Source organism: Grammomys surdaster, unplaced genomic scaffold, assembly GCF_004785775.1.
Source record: "Grammomys surdaster isolate TR1022 unplaced genomic scaffold, NIH_TR_1.0 126531, whole genome shotgun sequence".
Lineage (NCBI taxonomy): Eukaryota > Metazoa > Chordata > Mammalia > Rodentia > Muridae > Grammomys > Grammomys surdaster.
The window spans coordinates 13,871,787-13,888,985 of record NW_021621323.1 but is presented as its reverse complement, the minus strand read 5'-3'; the positions used below and the strand labels follow the sequence as shown (position 1 = coordinate 13,888,985).

General features: G+C 38.5%; 1 protein-coding gene across 5 annotated transcripts in view; it reads left to right on the top strand.

The window, feature by feature from the left end:
• Camk2d (calcium/calmodulin dependent protein kinase II delta) overlaps positions 1 to 17,199 on the top strand; it is a 249,279-nt gene that overhangs the window by 172,891 nt on the left and 59,189 nt on the right. For 4 of the 5 annotated variants that reach the window (XM_028760371.1, XM_028760370.1, XM_028760372.1 and 1 more), the window contains exons 7-8: positions 9,724 to 9,826; positions 12,998 to 13,081. In XM_028760371.1, coding sequence (XP_028616204.1) covers positions 9,724 to 9,826; positions 12,998 to 13,081 — 187 coding nt within the window. Of the gene's footprint in view, positions 1 to 932; positions 979 to 9,723; positions 9,827 to 12,997; positions 13,082 to 17,199 lie in introns of those variants that run through there. The other variant, XM_028760373.1, reaches the window with a different exon arrangement.

Below are 17,199 nucleotides of genomic sequence, written 5' to 3'. Positions count from 1 at the left end.
TGGAGTCCATAAATCTGAATCAAAGAAGTTTCTTTGGTTTTATTCTTCTGGGGAAAGGGCAGAGGTTGGGGGGTATTTCAAATGATGTTTAAAATGTCTTTCCCAATTCTATCTTGAAATGAATAATGAATGACAATGCATGACGCCTCTTCAGTTTGCTCATCTACAGGCTACATATACATCATAGCAGGAAGGGGAGAACAACGTCAATACAACACCCTACGTTTCCAAGCAATAAATTACCAGAGTCAGTTTGAGGGCAGGCTTTCCTGAATTGTCCAGCATTGGCCTGGGATGAACTTGGTCTGTGATGTATGTCCGCCTGTAGATTTAAACACCACTTCTGTTCTGAGACCGTGGGTTGCTGAAGCAGGACGCTGGCTACACATTGCTCACCTGAGCCTGACGAACCCTAGGCAAAGGGTAACGATTGCCAGCTGGACTACATACAGTACAAGAAGTCCATGATTGTCAAAATGTCATTATGCGTCCTCATTCAAACCTAATGGTGCCTCATGTGCTAACGGGACTTGTAGAACCATACTTGAAAAATGGGAAAGACTTGGCAAAGAGTTTATGTGTATGGAGTGGTAGCAGACCACAACTACAGAGATAACATTTGTGTTCCTGTTCATTTCCTGGAAGAATGTATAACCAGGAAGTAAGTTCCAGGACAAAATGATATTGTCCACATAGATTGACATCATGGCTCACAGCTGGTAGTATCCTCATTGTTCCCAGGTAGTAGTCACTCTCCTTGAGCAATGTGTTTTTCTAACTGAAGGAGTCAAAATACAACACTAATTGTCCACTAGCTTTGCTCTTTAACCCGGTCTCTCTGAGGGTATACAGACAGTGAGTGTAAGCTTGGGAACTAACACACGCCCCCTGGTGTTTGCATGCAGTCATTGCATTCAGCAGATCCTGGAGGCTGTGCTACACTGCCATCAGATGGGCGTAGTCCATCGGGACCTGAAGGTGAGTAAAGCTGTTGGAGAAGATGAAGAAAGAGCCACACAGTTTCTAATGACTGTTCAGCTTCAGTTATACCCAGAAAGGCAATCATTCAAGCAATACAGTTATGTGGACTAGTTCCACATATGAATCCAAGGGCTTCTCCTACCACAACCTTAGTTCATCTTCTAACATATCCTCAAGACTGATAAATCCCTAGCTTTTGGAAAGAGTTTCCTAACATTAACAATAAATAATTTATTTCCATACCCCAGGAAATGGGCATAGAATTTAAGATGACTTTAAGATTTATGATTTTCTGTACACATGGATCAAACATTTATCTTACATTTGTACTATACATCCAACATTATATAAATAATTTTAAAAAGTATTAACATAGGCTTAGGTTCAGTGATTAAGTGCCATTTTGAACTCTGAACTCTTTCCCCTGTCATTGATTCTTGGAATTCTCGGACTGTAGGCGTTTTGATTCTTTTATTTGTATTTCTAAGGGATAAGATACTAAGATCTCCTAAAAATAAAGAAGGAAAAAGATTGTATCCAAGCATATAGAACACAGGTTTATATCTTTTCAATGGGAGCCCACTGACTTGGAAGTTTACTGTTCTTGTTACCACTGAGAACAAGAAGACTGTGGGTCATTTGCACTGACAGGCTAGGGGAGTCTGCCACTAATTTTCTGTCCCAATCTGCTAATAACTTTAGGTTTACTTTTGATATTTTTGAGAAACAGTGAAACCTGCAATAGTAAATGAAATAAATCGAGAGAGTGCGGGGAAGGAAGCCGATTACTACACAGTGTACTGGAGTTTCAGCTCTTTGTTTGCAACCCCAGCATGTCCAGGCATCAGTACAGAGGCAATGTATTGTTCAGTGGAAGGACCTGGAGCCCTTGCCCCACCCCTACTCTCTCTCTTACACACACACACACACACACACACACACACACACACACACACACTTTCTTCTGGGACTGTAATAAGTAGCAGATCTGTAGTCTTACTTAATATTCAATGAGACTATTCATCAAAATACCCTACATTATTAAGTGAAAGTATGATTTTTACCAGAACATTGACTTTGTTTTCCAGAATCTTTTTTAATTTCAGTTGCTTTCTGTGAATTTGAGCTGTAACAAGCAAAGCTATGGTTGACAGTGTTTTCTCTGAGTGAGTCAGGATAGGATATCACACACTTTCTGACACGTACCACATAGACCTATTAGGATAAAGAAAAACAATGTGTGCCTTTGAAAAGTCCTATCCTGGCCAACAGGATCAAAAATGTATTAGTGGTCATGCGAGTGAACAGTCAGAAGCCCTTTGTATTACCTGTCAGCATGCATTGGACTTCTTACCCATCCTGTGGGCTTGAGTGTATATGCATACTATTCATGCTGTTTTATCAGCTACTCCAACACCCACATGAAACATTTTACTGCATTGATGTGACCATATGTGTATTCTAAAGGCAAACATTAAAAAGTGGGAAATTCTCGTCCCTTAATTTTATGGCTTATGTTATGGGATCAGGACATGGATTTGCTGTTATGTGTACAAAATTAGTTAAGCCCTTCAAAAACCAGAACTCGAAAATCAAAAATGATAGTGGCCTAGGACATTGACTGTGAAGGGAACAGTCTTCTGGCATGAGATCTAAGCTCAGTAATAAAAAATGCAGGCAAGGTTCACTACCAAAAGAAATGGTATGAACCCTGGTTTCTCCATCCTGTCTCTCTTGATTTTCAGAAAGTATAGAGATGGACTTTTGAGAGCACTTACTGCAATCTCTGTAACTGCCGACCTAATTCTATCAAACTGATTACTTGAACAGACTCCTTCAATTCTCTGTGCTTGTCAGTAGACCACTTCCTACTTGTACTAATAGACTTTACAATAGAGTTTACAACTTGTACAATAAAGACACTGTATGCGTGTGTACATGTGCTAAACCCCTGACTTTTTTACCAAATGAATACATTTATATGGGATAATGGACTGCTGGAAGTTCCACATTTACCAGTGTACTCAAATATAAAGACCTTCATCACCAGGCTTCAAAGCAAGCTTCCCCCACAGTTCCTACACCTTCTGTTTCTATTTCTTTATCCTGACTCATATGTTTGTTCACATAGAATTCAGATACTGAATGCATGTAGTTTAGTTCATTTAAATCACTTAAGGAAGAGCATAGGCCGGGATATGTTTATTATCACTATCAAAGGAATTTATGGCTGCTGTCCATTTTAAGGTACTCCTGTACCAACAGCTATGTGACTGACTCCATAGTGCCTAGCAGAGGATCTTAACCTAACCAAGGCTTGAAACATATTTCTTCAACTTAGAAACAGTTAAGTTCAAACAAAAGTATAAATGTATATAAAGCACATTTGTAATGTAAGATCAATCTTAATAGATTATCCACAAAAAGGATAAGTATATCTTAAAAGAACAATAACACTATTTCAAATACTTGATTAACTGCCAACCTCAGGAATCTATGAGATACAAAATTATAATAAGCATGCAGAACCAAAACTAAGGCATAGCAGGCAAACTGGGGAAAAGAAAACAGAGGATGGCTCCAAATTGAGGGAGGAGATAGTCACCACCCGGTTGTTCTCAGTGGACATGTGTTTTATGTCCAGCAGTATTTTATGTACCCAGTAGTGGGGCCATTGGTTGATATCTAGATAGGATTAGAGCTTCTAACAGTAAAGACTAGATTATAGCGTAGTTTGGTAAGTAGGAAGTGTCATGACACAACTGAAGCTATTAGCTACTGTGTATCCCTCAGTAGAGCTACTTTCGTAATGGCCTCTTTTCTGAGTAGCAAGTAATAGAAGAATCATCGTGTAGATAGGTAAACAGATGCTTGGAAGGTAAATGGGTGAATAGATAGAAAAGTATTAGGTAGCTTGGATCGATGGCTAGATGATGGTAGATAGATGATCGATAGATAGATAGATAGATAGATAGATAGATAGATAGATAGATAGATAGATAGTAGACAAATGAATACTTTAATTTTGGAGATGTTTATGACTACATCATAGAAATTTTTGATTGGAGTAGAAAGAAATTAGTTTTCAGAGCAGGAGTAATGCAAAGCATCCAGTAAGCTTTTTGTTAGCCGTGCATAGGAGACACATTACATTGTGAATTGTAAATTTTGAATAGTTACAAAACTCCTTGTCCTGTTTTCCTCAGAACCATCTTTGGATAAGAGCTTAAAGGACAATCATTTATGCATAGCATTTGTCTAGCTGTCTTAGAAGAGCTGTATGTGAAAACCCAACACATTAGGGAACATTCTGTCCTTTATTGTGTATCTAGGGTGCGTGAGGCGGTTGAGAAGCAGTGGCAGTGGGCACAGTCACACCAGTTACAGTCTGCATCCCTCATTCAACTCAGAAAGGTGTGTTCACCACAGACATTGAGAGGCAGGAATGGGATGTGGAATTCCAATGGATCGTCCTGCTTGTGCATGATACCAAGAATATGGTTTTCTGATTGAAAACTCAAAAGTTGGCTTCACTCAGAAGTTCTCTGTTCTCAGTACAGGAAATCAGGAATTCACTCCTATAAAACAAACAAACAATGAATAAATGGATGGTAGATAGATGAATGCTAAACCTGCCTGGACCAGTGCACTAATGGAACAAGAGAAGATGGTGTTCAAGCTTTTCAGTTTGTGCAAAATTCCATTTAATGCATTCCTGGGACCTTAGCTCATACCTTCTCCTTCAAAAGAAAAGGTGACCAAAAACATCCCAAAGCAGAGAATAGCTACCTTCTGATTGTATTACTGAGATTTTAAAATAAAGAAAAAGAATTTTGAAAGACTTTTCAGATTTATTATAAATAGTATGTAGGAGAATTTAACCATCATATAATCTGTCATGATAAAATCATTTGATATTGTTATAGTAAAAATAGTAACAGTAAATCACTCATTTGACATGTATGTTACTAGTTATTGAGTCTTAGCATATAGACAGTGATTTCATGTGTACCAGATGTTCCCTGTGACTTGTGCTCATGTGATCATTGCATTCTTCCTGATTAGCTCCCTAATAAAGGCAATGCTCATTAAAGACTAGAGATTAGGATAATATCTTATGATTCCTAAAGTCTATCTTATTTTATTTAGATGTAGTTAACAATTATTTTTGATTATTTCAAGAGTTTCTTAAAGTACCTACCAGATAGACTGCCTTATGAAAACGAATCATATTATACCATCAGAACGGAATGTGAGTACTGTCTTAATCAGTGATCTGTTGCGGTAAAGAGACAGTATGACTACAGCAATTCTTATAAAGGAAAGCATTTAATTGGGGATTGCTTACAGTTCAGAGACATAGTCCATTGTCATCATGGTGGGGAGCATTGTAGCATTCAGGCAGACATGGGGCTAGACAGGGAGCTGAGAGTTCTACAACCAGATCTGTAGGCAGCAGGAAGAGAAAGATTCTGGTCTTGGAATGGGCTTTTTGAAACCTCAAAGCACAATCCCAGAGACACACTTTCTCCAATGATGCCATACCTCCTAATCCTTTCAAATGGTGGCTGCCACTCACGCTTGACCGGGTCTTCAAATCCAGGAGTCTATGGGGGGATATTCTCATTCAAACAACCACAAGAACTAATCTATAAAAAAAGAACCAGGGGCTGTGGAGATGTCTCAGTGGGTAAAATGCTTATTGCCTAAGCATGAGGAACTGATTTTGGATCCCCAAGGCTCAGATAAAAGCTTGGTACAGCATTCCTGTGATCCAGACACTGCAAAGCATAAACAGGAGGATCTAAGAGACTCACTGTCTAGCCAACATAGCAAGTGACTAAGCTCCATGTTCAGTGATAGACTCCATCACAAAAAGGGAGAGTAATAGAACACTCCATATTGGCCTGTGTATACAGGTGCATCACACACACATCACACACACACACACACACCCCTGTGTGCTCCAAAAGATGGAGAAATTAAGAAGTCAAGCAAGAAGTGCTGGGATCTTCTGGGATGTGTCCTACCTTTATGAACTGAGGCTTGAGATTTTTTTTTTCTATTCCAAGTTTCCACCAGGTCTAAAGGTCGTTTTATAACTTGCTTAAGTCCTTTAAGATATGTTAATAATCTCAAAGTCTTTACAACATCCTGAAAGCTATTGCTTTTGTATCCATATGAAATACAGAACCAACCTTGTACACAGTTGCTGCTCATTGCAGCTGATATGCTATAAATGGTTGTTGACTCCGAGACCAGATGTCATGGAAAATCTTGCACCATTAAGAAGCAATGGGGTGGAGAAGGAACCTGTGTATGAGAAGATCAGGAGAATCTATTTAAAAACCAACCTAAAATGTGGTTTCATTGTTAGAGGATAGAGATCACTGTACAGACTGTAGACTAACATCAGAATTAATCTCAACATTTCTTCAGTTTTTAATATGCATTCCAAGTTGAAAATGTTTCTGCACATTGAAATGACAGGGGAATGTAATACCCAATCACCATGTACATATCTTCCCTACAAAGTATGTGTTCTTATGATACAAATCCACTCGATATTGTCATGAGATGTAATTCAGTAGCCTCATAAGACTACTGCAGAGATGAGGGAAGTGAGCAGGCAATGACAGGGTCCAATCAGAGTGAGAGTCAGGACGTGAACCTTGAGTTCACATTTCTTTTCTGATTCATCACTCTGCCCAATTCCTTCATGTTGTTGAGCCTGTGTTCCCGTGCAGGTGGGTTGGAAGGTTTGTGCTTCTGATCCTGCCTGTCACGTTCATCCTAGAAGGTCAAATCAATGGGATAGTATCAAAATTACATGGCAGAGATCCTTCACCAAGAGGCAGCCACGCAGTCATCAATATTCAATTTGGTGTAACCTGGTCACAATACATTCTCTTCTTAGGCATTCAGAGTCTGAACTACTCAGCCACAGACCTGTATAGTACAACATAGTTTCATGTGGAAAGTTAGGAGTGGTAGATAATCCAAAACACATGTGCCAGTCCCCACTGAATGTTTCTTTAAAAATTATTATTAAGTCAGCCTTCTACACCCTAACAGACCATGATAGAACACTTATTCTAACTGGCCTTTTTTTTAGAGTAGAAAGAAACTCTACGAAAGTAAAATTTATGTTATATATATATATATATATATATATATATATATATATGGTTTTATTAAAGCTAGCTACTTAAAGCAATCTTACAATGAAACACCAAGAAACAGATTCCTTTGATAAAATTAACAGCTACTCTAACTTTTCAGCTTCCATTCCATATTGTTTATGTTGGGTTTGCCTACATGATAGTCCCAGATGCAATGCTATCTCCGTGCTATTAATGTTAAAACGTATCCCATCCCTTGTGGGGTAGGCCTGCCTTCTCCTGTGCATAGCTGCTGCTGAACAGTCTACATGGGTGTCAGGTGAAACTCACATCTCAATGGATTCTTTTTTCCCCGCCTTTGGATGACTCACAGGTCCTAGAGTAAGGCCTTCTAGGTTATCTCTAGCTGTGAATACTGTCCCAGTCATTCAGAGATCATACATGATTAAACTCTATAGCATCCTTTTTTTATGAATACCTAAGACTTGGTTTTTATGGGCCTTGTGCATAGACCCCTCCAGAAGCTTTTCAGTGTAGTGGTAAGAGTAAAAGCACATTAAATTATAAAAGAGCTTACTCACTAATGACAGTGGCATTTGTTCAAGTAACTTCTATTCCGTTAGACTTAAAGGTCCTAAAAATGACCATGATTTCATAAGTGGTTGGTACTCGTTTTGTGAATGAGTCTGTGGTTGGCAAATTTGATTAGATGCATCTTAGCAGATGACTCTGATATCTCAGTTCTGTGGAATGTGAAAGTTCCAAAGGAGGAGAATCAACACTTGCCTATAGTTCAATGTACTTGGTCCAAGTTATTTATTTATGGAATTATGGGAAATTATGTCCATTAAATTAGAAAACAGAAAGCAAGTTGATCACAAATATTAGTTGTGCAATTAAAATTTCAGAAGTGAACAAATTTAGCCTGACTAAAGATATTAGCACACTGATAAATATCCAGAGTTCCAATTTTAAACATTATGTCATAATAAAAGTTACATCAGCACAGAGCACTTTTGCATTCTTGAAACATATTCCTCTGAAACTCCAAATTACATGACGTGTTTAATGTTGAGGTAGTTCAAAACCATACTTCAGTCTTGAAAAGCTACGAAGGTCCTTTTACATTTTCAGTGGTGACAATAGTATGAATCTGATGGCAGTGAGCAGCAATGGCCTGAAGAACTCTGGTATTTATTTAAAACTTGCTTGCTCACACTCTAAGTTCTTAACGATTTAACCTAATTTCTTCTAAGTGCTGCTTATGGGTTTTGCTGTTTTGCATGGCTGGCTTAATTAATAAATACTGGTTTAGGCTGTGTTTACTCAAGTCCAAAACAACCCACAAAATTGACAAATCTACCGAGTAGTCAACATGATGAAAACTATGAACTTTCTTGTTTGTCAACATATAAACAGAATCATTTGGCTGATAAAGTTTTCATATTTTCAGAGAACAGTTTTGGCACTTGGGAGGGCCATTGTTTCCCAACTGTTTGGGATAGGCTCCAAATTCACTTTTTTTCCCCCTCAAAGCAGAAAGACTTTGAGCCAGTCTTCCATGTGCGTGCCAGCCCAGTCTTATTCATCCAGATGTCTGGGTGGGCTAGGCTTCACTGTACGGAATACTCAATACTCTTTCTCTAAGCATCTCCTCACTCTGTTTCTTAAAATCCACGAGCAAGTCCAGAGAAATTGAAGGCTCTGTCTCAATGCTTATTTTCAAAATTCTAGTGTTGGTTGGGAAGCAATGGTGTAGACACAGCCTCATTCCAAGACCGATTTATTAGTCCTTGAGGAATGATCGATACCAAAGAAAAATGTGTCTAACTCGCAGTATTTTAGGTGGGAGAATAAATATCTGTGTAACGGTTTAGTCACACTTTAAAAAATGTAAATTACATAGTAAAAAAGTGGCATATAAATTTTTGTTTAAAGTTAGCTATAACATTTGGCAAACAATATACTCTTTCTGCCTTTAAGAACAAACAGATTCTTAAAGACAGCCATTTTGATACACAGTTCAGAGTCAGTCTCCAAAATTTGTTCAGAAATTGTTTGGAAACATTGAGGAATCAAAATCACTACATTTGAATCCAAACTCTTTAAAATCAAATGGGATTTAATTTGCATTTTCTTTTGCCAAATGTCTGTAGGTTGGTCCAACTTTAGGTATCATTTTGCCAGGTTTTCTCATGCTGAAAATGCCTGTGCTCTGTTTGGCTTCTAAGTCCTTGTCATTGGCCAAGTGTGCACCTTGAATGGTCCTTGAAGGCATGTGAGCAGGTGGAGACAGCAGCCCTACTAACTGCATCCTTCCCTGTTGCCTTTGCAGTGCCCTATGAGTCTGTCTGAAGCCTGCAGACATGATTGCTCTCCACAGTTTTCTAACCATCCTTTCCCTGGGATTTAGGAATGGAAATCTCCAGGAGAGACAACAGTGCATGGGTTTGCCTCCCAACCCCCTCCCCTGCCCCACCCTGTTTAATCTTGTACAAATGTTGACAATTTTAAGTAGTCACTTAAAATAGATTCTCACTTTAGTGTCTCTCTCTCTCTCTCTCTCTCTCTCTCTCTCTCTCTCTCTCTCTCTCTCTCTCTCTCTCCTTTCTAAATAAAGCCTGAGAATTTGCTTTTAGCTAGCAAATCCAAAGGAGCAGCTGTGAAACTGGCAGACTTCGGCTTAGCCATAGAAGTTCAAGGAGATCAGCAAGCGTGGTTTGGTAAGTAGGGCCTACTCTCCTTCCTGCAACTGCGCCCTCCCAGCCTGGAACTCCTGGTCCCTTACAGTCAGTCTCTAGCCACACAGGAAGGGCCCTCTAGCAGCGTCTTCTCTAATTTTAACACATTGGACCTGATGTTAAATTGGCCTATAATGAGAAAATAACGTAAGAAAAAAAGCATTGAGAAAACAAGGTCTTTCAAACTTTGAAAACTAGTTTATGGTAAAATAGATTTCGTTCTAAGACTTAACAGCAGGGCTTAAGTGTGCAATATGACCTCCACACATGTGTGGTGGATGTAAGTGCTCTCCTTATAGTAATAATAAATAATATTTTAAAGTTTAATCCAGAGATGACAGCACATGTTTATAACCCCCACAACTGGGGAGAAAGAGACAGACAACAGGATCATGGAGCTCACTGACTGGTCAGCTTTGCCTGCTGAGTGAGCTCCAGACTACTGAGAGACCCTGTCTCAGAGATAAGATGGATGGTACCTGAGAAACTGCACCTGAAACCTCTGGTTGTCCTCTGGAACACACATACTAGTGCATGTCACTCTCATTTTTGATCCCATGTACTTGAATCCTTCTATTTTTCACTCTCTAACTCTGATATCATTGAATACTGGGTACAACTGTGAGAATTGACATTCTATGGAGCACATTTGATGAAATTATAAAAATTAAAATGAGTCAAATGACCACAGAAGCATACACATATATTCCATTCCTCCTAAGGAACTGGATGGAAAGGGTATCTTCAGTAGGTTTTTAACATTTTGTTGTTGCTGGGGCAGTAGAAGCTCACTACCATGATCTTGCCTCATGAAAGAATTACTTTAGTGACAATTATTCTTCTCACTTTAAATATTAAGTGAGGAAGAGAATCTATTAGATATATTTCCAACAGTTGTCTTTATTTCTGTTTTAATATTCCGGTTCGTTTTTTGGAGTAAAAGTCATATTATCCCTGGAGACAGAGTGTTCTTATTAACATTGATAGTATATATAACAGTCCTACATTCTTAGGAGCTAAATCTCCTGATGAAGAAGACCTTGCCTACTGTGCCTCCAGAAAGCTATATTCACTATGTATTTTTTCCTGAAATCCATACACTTGGATGTATGATTCAGAATATTTAGACTAGAGTCAACTGACAGTCCAAGTAATAGAGTTCTAAGTAAGAGTAAGAATGATATATAGCATTTTCTTGACATTTTAGTCTCAGGGTAAGGGTTCATATATTTTATATTTGTATTTATTTGTTTCTTCAGGCTCATCACAATCCTATGATCTCTGTGCCCCAAATGCTGGCATTTTATACATGTGTGCTACCATCCTTAGCCTGATTTTTCCATTTCTTATTGTTAATGGAGTAATTTTCCTCTATGTCTTTTCTAAAGAGAAAGTTATTAACTCTCCTGTTCTTGGCCATCTATTATGACTAGGTTACTTAAGGCAAAGAAGGTTACTAGGTTACTAGGTTTAAATCATGGACTTCATGGATTGAGTATGAACGAGTGAAACTGAGTGAGACAAATGTCGACATCTAATGAGAACGATGATGGAGCCAAGCCAGGACTCAGATATTAGCATCATTACAAGAATGAGAGGACCACTTCCAAGAGACCTTAAAGGGGCTTCTCAGGCCAAGAGCTCAGAACAAAAGCACATTGGATGTGTGAGAAGGATCTGAAAGCACATAGGTCTTCCTCAGAACTTTACATGAATCTTCATTGGATTCTCTGTGTATCATTTGTGAAGCCTTGGGAGAAGTGTGGTGAAAGTAGAAAGGATATATGTGGTATACAGTATTCCAGGGGCAAGAAGAGCCTCTTCCAGCAATTATACCTGCCCCGACTTTTCAATGACACCACATTATGCCCTCAGGAAGTCCTTGACCTTCAGGCAGTGGAACCTCAGTGGATTAATGATAAGCCTTGTAAAACTTAAGCTGTCCAGAGAGGCCCTGCCCTGGAGTCCTTTCTTTGGTTCACCACATCCTTCCAAACAGAGGAGAGAAAAGTAATAAAATGAATGAAGATTAGGCAAAAATAAAATAAAATCATTGGCTTTTGTTTAATCTGATTTTGTTAGAGAAGTAACTTGGTCACATATCTTCCTTCTTGTATGTATTTGTTTTGTTGTGGGTCTTTTTTTTCTGTAGTAAGTATAAGTTCATTGTAGATATGAGGAATGATTTGTTTCTTGGATGCTTAGCCTCCCAGTAAATAAACACGGTAACTCTGCATTAGTTATTAGTTTATGGTTGGAGGAACCTCTGCTTGAATGTTCTCTTAAAGAGACTTTCCATTTTTGCCTTTTAAAGGAGCATTTTCAAATGAAAATGGTTACCTTTGTTATTTTTAAATATTCTTCATTTGAAAACTCATTTTCAGAAGAAGAAAATATTTTCCACTAGAGTCTAGTTACAAATTTTATTGTTGCTTAAGCATTCCTTATTGGATTCTAAATTGCTTTGTATAATAACAAGGTTTTCTTTGCCATCCACCCCCCCTTACTCTGTCTTCTGAAGTTGAAGGTCTTGTTGGTCAGCATTCAGTGGTGATTCATCTGAATGTTCCTGGGTCTCCACTTAGTTGCCAGCTATGAATACACCCTGGTTATTTATTAGTACACATTGAACTGATATTTTTCTGGGCTTATTTCTTCTCAAAATGAGTTCTTCAGTTACTGGTAGTCCAATCCCTACCCTCCTGACCCTGTATCCAAATGATACTTGTTTTAAAATATATTTTCTGAAATTTTTCTGTTGATTTGTCTTAGTATGTGCTTGGCCAGTCCACCTCTTTTATAGGTGACTTCCATAAGCATTTCAGTGTCACCTTTTGCAAAGAACTAAACTACCCTCAGTTTTCTCATTATTTTTTTTTTACAGATTTAGTTTGAACTTCCATATAAGCAATGTTAAAAACATACAAAATAATGTATCCCTATATCACAAAGACTAGATGTTATAGTAGATCCAATGTGTGTGTATATGTGTATACGTGCACGTGAACACACTCTTTCAAATAAGATACATGGTAGGACAAACAGAGCTTATCTTCAGTTAAAGAAGGCCCCTAAAGCATCCTTTCTTAGTTGATCATTTTCTACTGATGTTGTCCTTGCCAACCCTGACTCATGAGCATCTGTTTTCCCTAGGTTTTGCTGGCACACCTGGGTATCTTTCTCCAGAAGTTCTGCGTAAAGATCCTTATGGAAAACCAGTGGATATGTGGGCATGTGGTAAGAAATTATATTTTTAAGCAAATTTTGTAATAGACCAGTGTTTTCGTCAATTTGGGCTGCAATAACAAAACACCAGGGACTGACTGGCTTAAATAACTAAAAAGTATTTTTAATGATCCTAGAAGCTGCAAAGCCTAAAGTCGTGGTGCCTGTAGATTTACTGTCCAGACAGAGTACACCTCTGGATTCATAGATGCCTATCTTCTGTTTTGAGTTCACACATGGTAAAGAGTCTTCATCATAAGGGCATCATAATCTGAGTCATGAAAACTTTTTTCCTACTAAAGATTTCACTTCTGATTTCATCATAACAAGGTTAATGATTTCACCATGTCAAGCGGGGGAAGGACACAAATATTCTGTAGCAAGCATTGTTGTTAGACTTGAACTCAGAACCTTTCAAACTTTAGTCTCCTAAAAGATTTATGGAGAGATAGGTAAAGTATATCTTGTGGTTTTGATTAGGGCTGAGGTGGGCAAGTTGACATATCTAGAAGTGCTCTGGTGACACCAGTGCTTTATTTTAGAACACTGAGAACACAGATATGGAGAGCTGTATCCTGGTTATTTGCTCACATGACTGAGCCAACCAGTTTTTCTAACAGAAACTGTTTGCTTAGGATATTTGGCAAGAATTCCAAGAATGAGAATAAATCTTGAAAATAATGAGTGAGTAAAGTCTGATTTCCGCCTTAATCTGCCAACCCTAACTTTAAAAAAAAATAAAAATAAAAATCCTGGGCAGACTTAGCCATACAAGGGGGAGAATTGCAACATCATTTTTCATAATAACATTTTTATGTGTTGACAAATTCTTCAAATAGATGGAAGACTGAAATAAGGGGAATTCTATGGGTTGCTCTCAATATTTTTCTACTAAGGTTCTCAGCACAGCCTAGTGTTCTAAGCCTTACACAATCCCCTTACTACTGTCTAAAAATAGGTGTGACCTACCAAAGTCTGGCTATGGTGTGCTGTAGGTATGTTTAAGTACTGCATTTGTCGGCAAACCTAGAAGATGATTTTAAAATTGATTTATAGGTTCCAGAAATAACTTCTTCGATTCAGTTTTACTTTAAAAGAAGTATCTCTGTCAGAATGATATGCTATCCCATACTCTCTTCCTTGTCAGCTTTATATCGTTAGCAACAACCTGATATTTAATGACAAACTGGGAGAATCCAGTGTGTTCTGAGTTCCCTCCATATATAAAAAGGTGGTTATGAGAATGCGATGTATTTATAATCATGTCTGGCTGACAGCCTTTGGTTTTTGCTAACTCTAAATATCCATGATTTTTTCCCTTTTGACTATAAAATAAGAATATTAAACCCTCACAGAATTGTGGGAGGGTCAGACACGTCACATATTTAAAGAAAACATTTTACAGTGTGTAAAGCAGTATAAAATGCAAAGTCATCAACGTTCTGAAGGTTTAGAAATAACACTTAAAATCAAAGGCTGAGGTCTTAGATGTATCTCAAGCCCTCTCTTCCCTCTGCCTTCCTGAAGCTGTTTTTTAAAGGTGAACTCCAAGGTACCTGTGATTGAGAGCTGGTGCCAACTGTTCTTTTCCAAGTCTTTAATACTAATGACGTAGGTAGCTCAAACATTTCTCTTATACTAGCTCCCCGCCCAGATTTGTTTCTACTGATGAATTTACAAGAAGCAGATTGGACCATGACTCAGGCTGACTGACAGTAGCAGGTCTTATGGAATATAGTCATATTCTTGAAAATATTTGGAAATATAGTGGAGTCATGTTTTGTGAAGTATGGTGGTGTGTAGATAGAATGGCATGTTTGGATCTTAAACTCTATAGGGACCATGTGGGAAGTTACTGGTCTGGAACAAGAGGCGAGTTACTGAAGTAGTAAGGCCAGTGTCCCAGCTCTGGGACTCCTAAAAAGCTAGACTTGGTCACCCACTTTAAATGCTAAAGAGACTACTAAATAGAAAAGCAGAGACAGAAGATTTAATCAACGTGACCACACTGATCAGTGTGAATAAAGAGGGTCCATGACCCCCAAATCTGTTTTTGGGGTGTTGGTGGTGGGATAAGTGTAGCTGGGAGCAAGCTATAGACACGATTAAGAAGCCTCTGTCAGAATGTGGCTTGCTTATCGCTCAGTTCAGCGATGACTGAAGAACTCTTATTTTTAGGGGACAAGTTGGTTCTCATGTACTGCTCCAGGATGCAGTCTGGCCATCAGAGATAATTGCTTCCCTTTATGGGTGGGCTGTCCTACCAGATTTTCTTGTAACTGGAATCCAAGGTATCTGGAGGTTGAGGACAATGGCTTGTGTTTGTGTGTCTTCAGCCTTGAGGAGTCGAGTGTTACAGGCTTTTACATAGAAACTCCTTGAATGATTAGCATTCCTATGAGGAATTAAACCTGAGTCGGACCCAAAGCAAATAACGTAAATAAAGTAAAAGGGAAGAGACTATGGACATCTTTTAGTCACGTGTCTAGAAAGTCACCAGAGGCCACGTGGTCCATTGCTACATTCAACTAAATACTCTCATAGCACATGTTGAGGGAAGTGACCACCACTGGGCACAGCTTGTTATGATTTTTTTTTTTTTACATTTCTTGATCATTGTTACTTGTCTCAACTCACTGTTTGACATTCTTTTGTTCTGTCCTCTCAGGTGACATGAAGGAATATTAAATTTAGTTGTAAAATGGCATCTTCTTCCTTACTATTTTTTATTTTAGCTTATGGCTTGCTTTGAGGGTAAACTTTTTCATTCATCAGCTCTTCTATCTATAGCCAATTAGGTTTTTTTGTTGTTGCTGTTTTGTTTTGTTTTCAAAAATAGATACTGGATTCTGTGGTAAGAAATGATGTTAGCTAAGATTTTTTTTTCAGCCGGGCGGTTGTGGTGCACGCCTTTAATCCCAGCACTTGGGAGGCAGAGGCAGATGGATTTCTGAGTTCGAGGCCAGCCTGGTCTACAGAGTGAGTTCCAGGACAACCTGGGCTATACAGAGAAACCCTGTCTCGAAAAACAAACAAACAAACAAACAAAAAACAAAAAAAAAACAAGATTTTTTTTTCTAAAGAAAAAAGCAATTACAGCGAAAGAGCTATTATTTAATGTAATTTAGGCTGTAAACATTCACCATAACAGGGTCTTTGTCATATTAGTGGTTGACACAGATCAGTGAAGCAAACATGGATATAGAAACTGAAGGAAGGCTGTACTGTAGAAGTTAGGTCTGGCTTTTTCTCCCAGCCCCATGCTCCCAGAAGTATGTCTTAGACTCAACATACATTTACCAATACTTTAGCCATATAGCTAGGCTTTTCTATTATTAGATCATAACTTAAATTACCCATTTATTCTAATCTATGTTCTGCCACGTGGCTAATTACCTGTGCTCAGGTACCATGCATCTACTTTACCACATTTTCCCAGGGCAAATCTTTCATGCCTGGCTCTATCCCAGAATCCTTTCTGTCTCCTGGATGCTCCACCTCCTATTTACTGCCTAAGCCATAGACCATCAGATTTATTACTGACAGGTGCCATTTCCATACAGATGTAAGACATTCTTTCTACACTGTACACTATGCACTTGGGAAATCTCAGCGCCACCATTACCTTGCTTTTATGGTCTCAGAGTATGGTCTGACTGCTACCTCCTCTTTAAAAGCAACCAGTCCATTAGTGAAATGTAAATATTAGACACAGAGGAAGCCAGAACATAACCCTGTGTTCTGCCATTACCAGTAGTAAATTGGTTTTAATGGTTTTCTTATATATAAAGAAGCTTCCATAAGTCCTTACTGGGACAAGCAAATGTCTATAGATGTCACTGGATTGCTGGCTTCTAATAGAGTTCCTCCCATAAAAACATTTCTTAAAAATAAAAGCTAGAAGGAGGGGGAGGGATCCAGTAAGCATAGGCTTGCCTCTTAGAGTATAATCATGCTTCTTAGGGCTTGATTTGTCTTATTCCATGTCGTTCTGAATGATCATGAATAACAGTATGTCACTAATGGCCATAGAATGTACCATAACTTTGGCCAAACCTTTGGACTATTATGGGCCATGTTTCTTCTTTTCTTGCATAGTGAACTGTGTCTCGGTAGCCACATAACTCCAG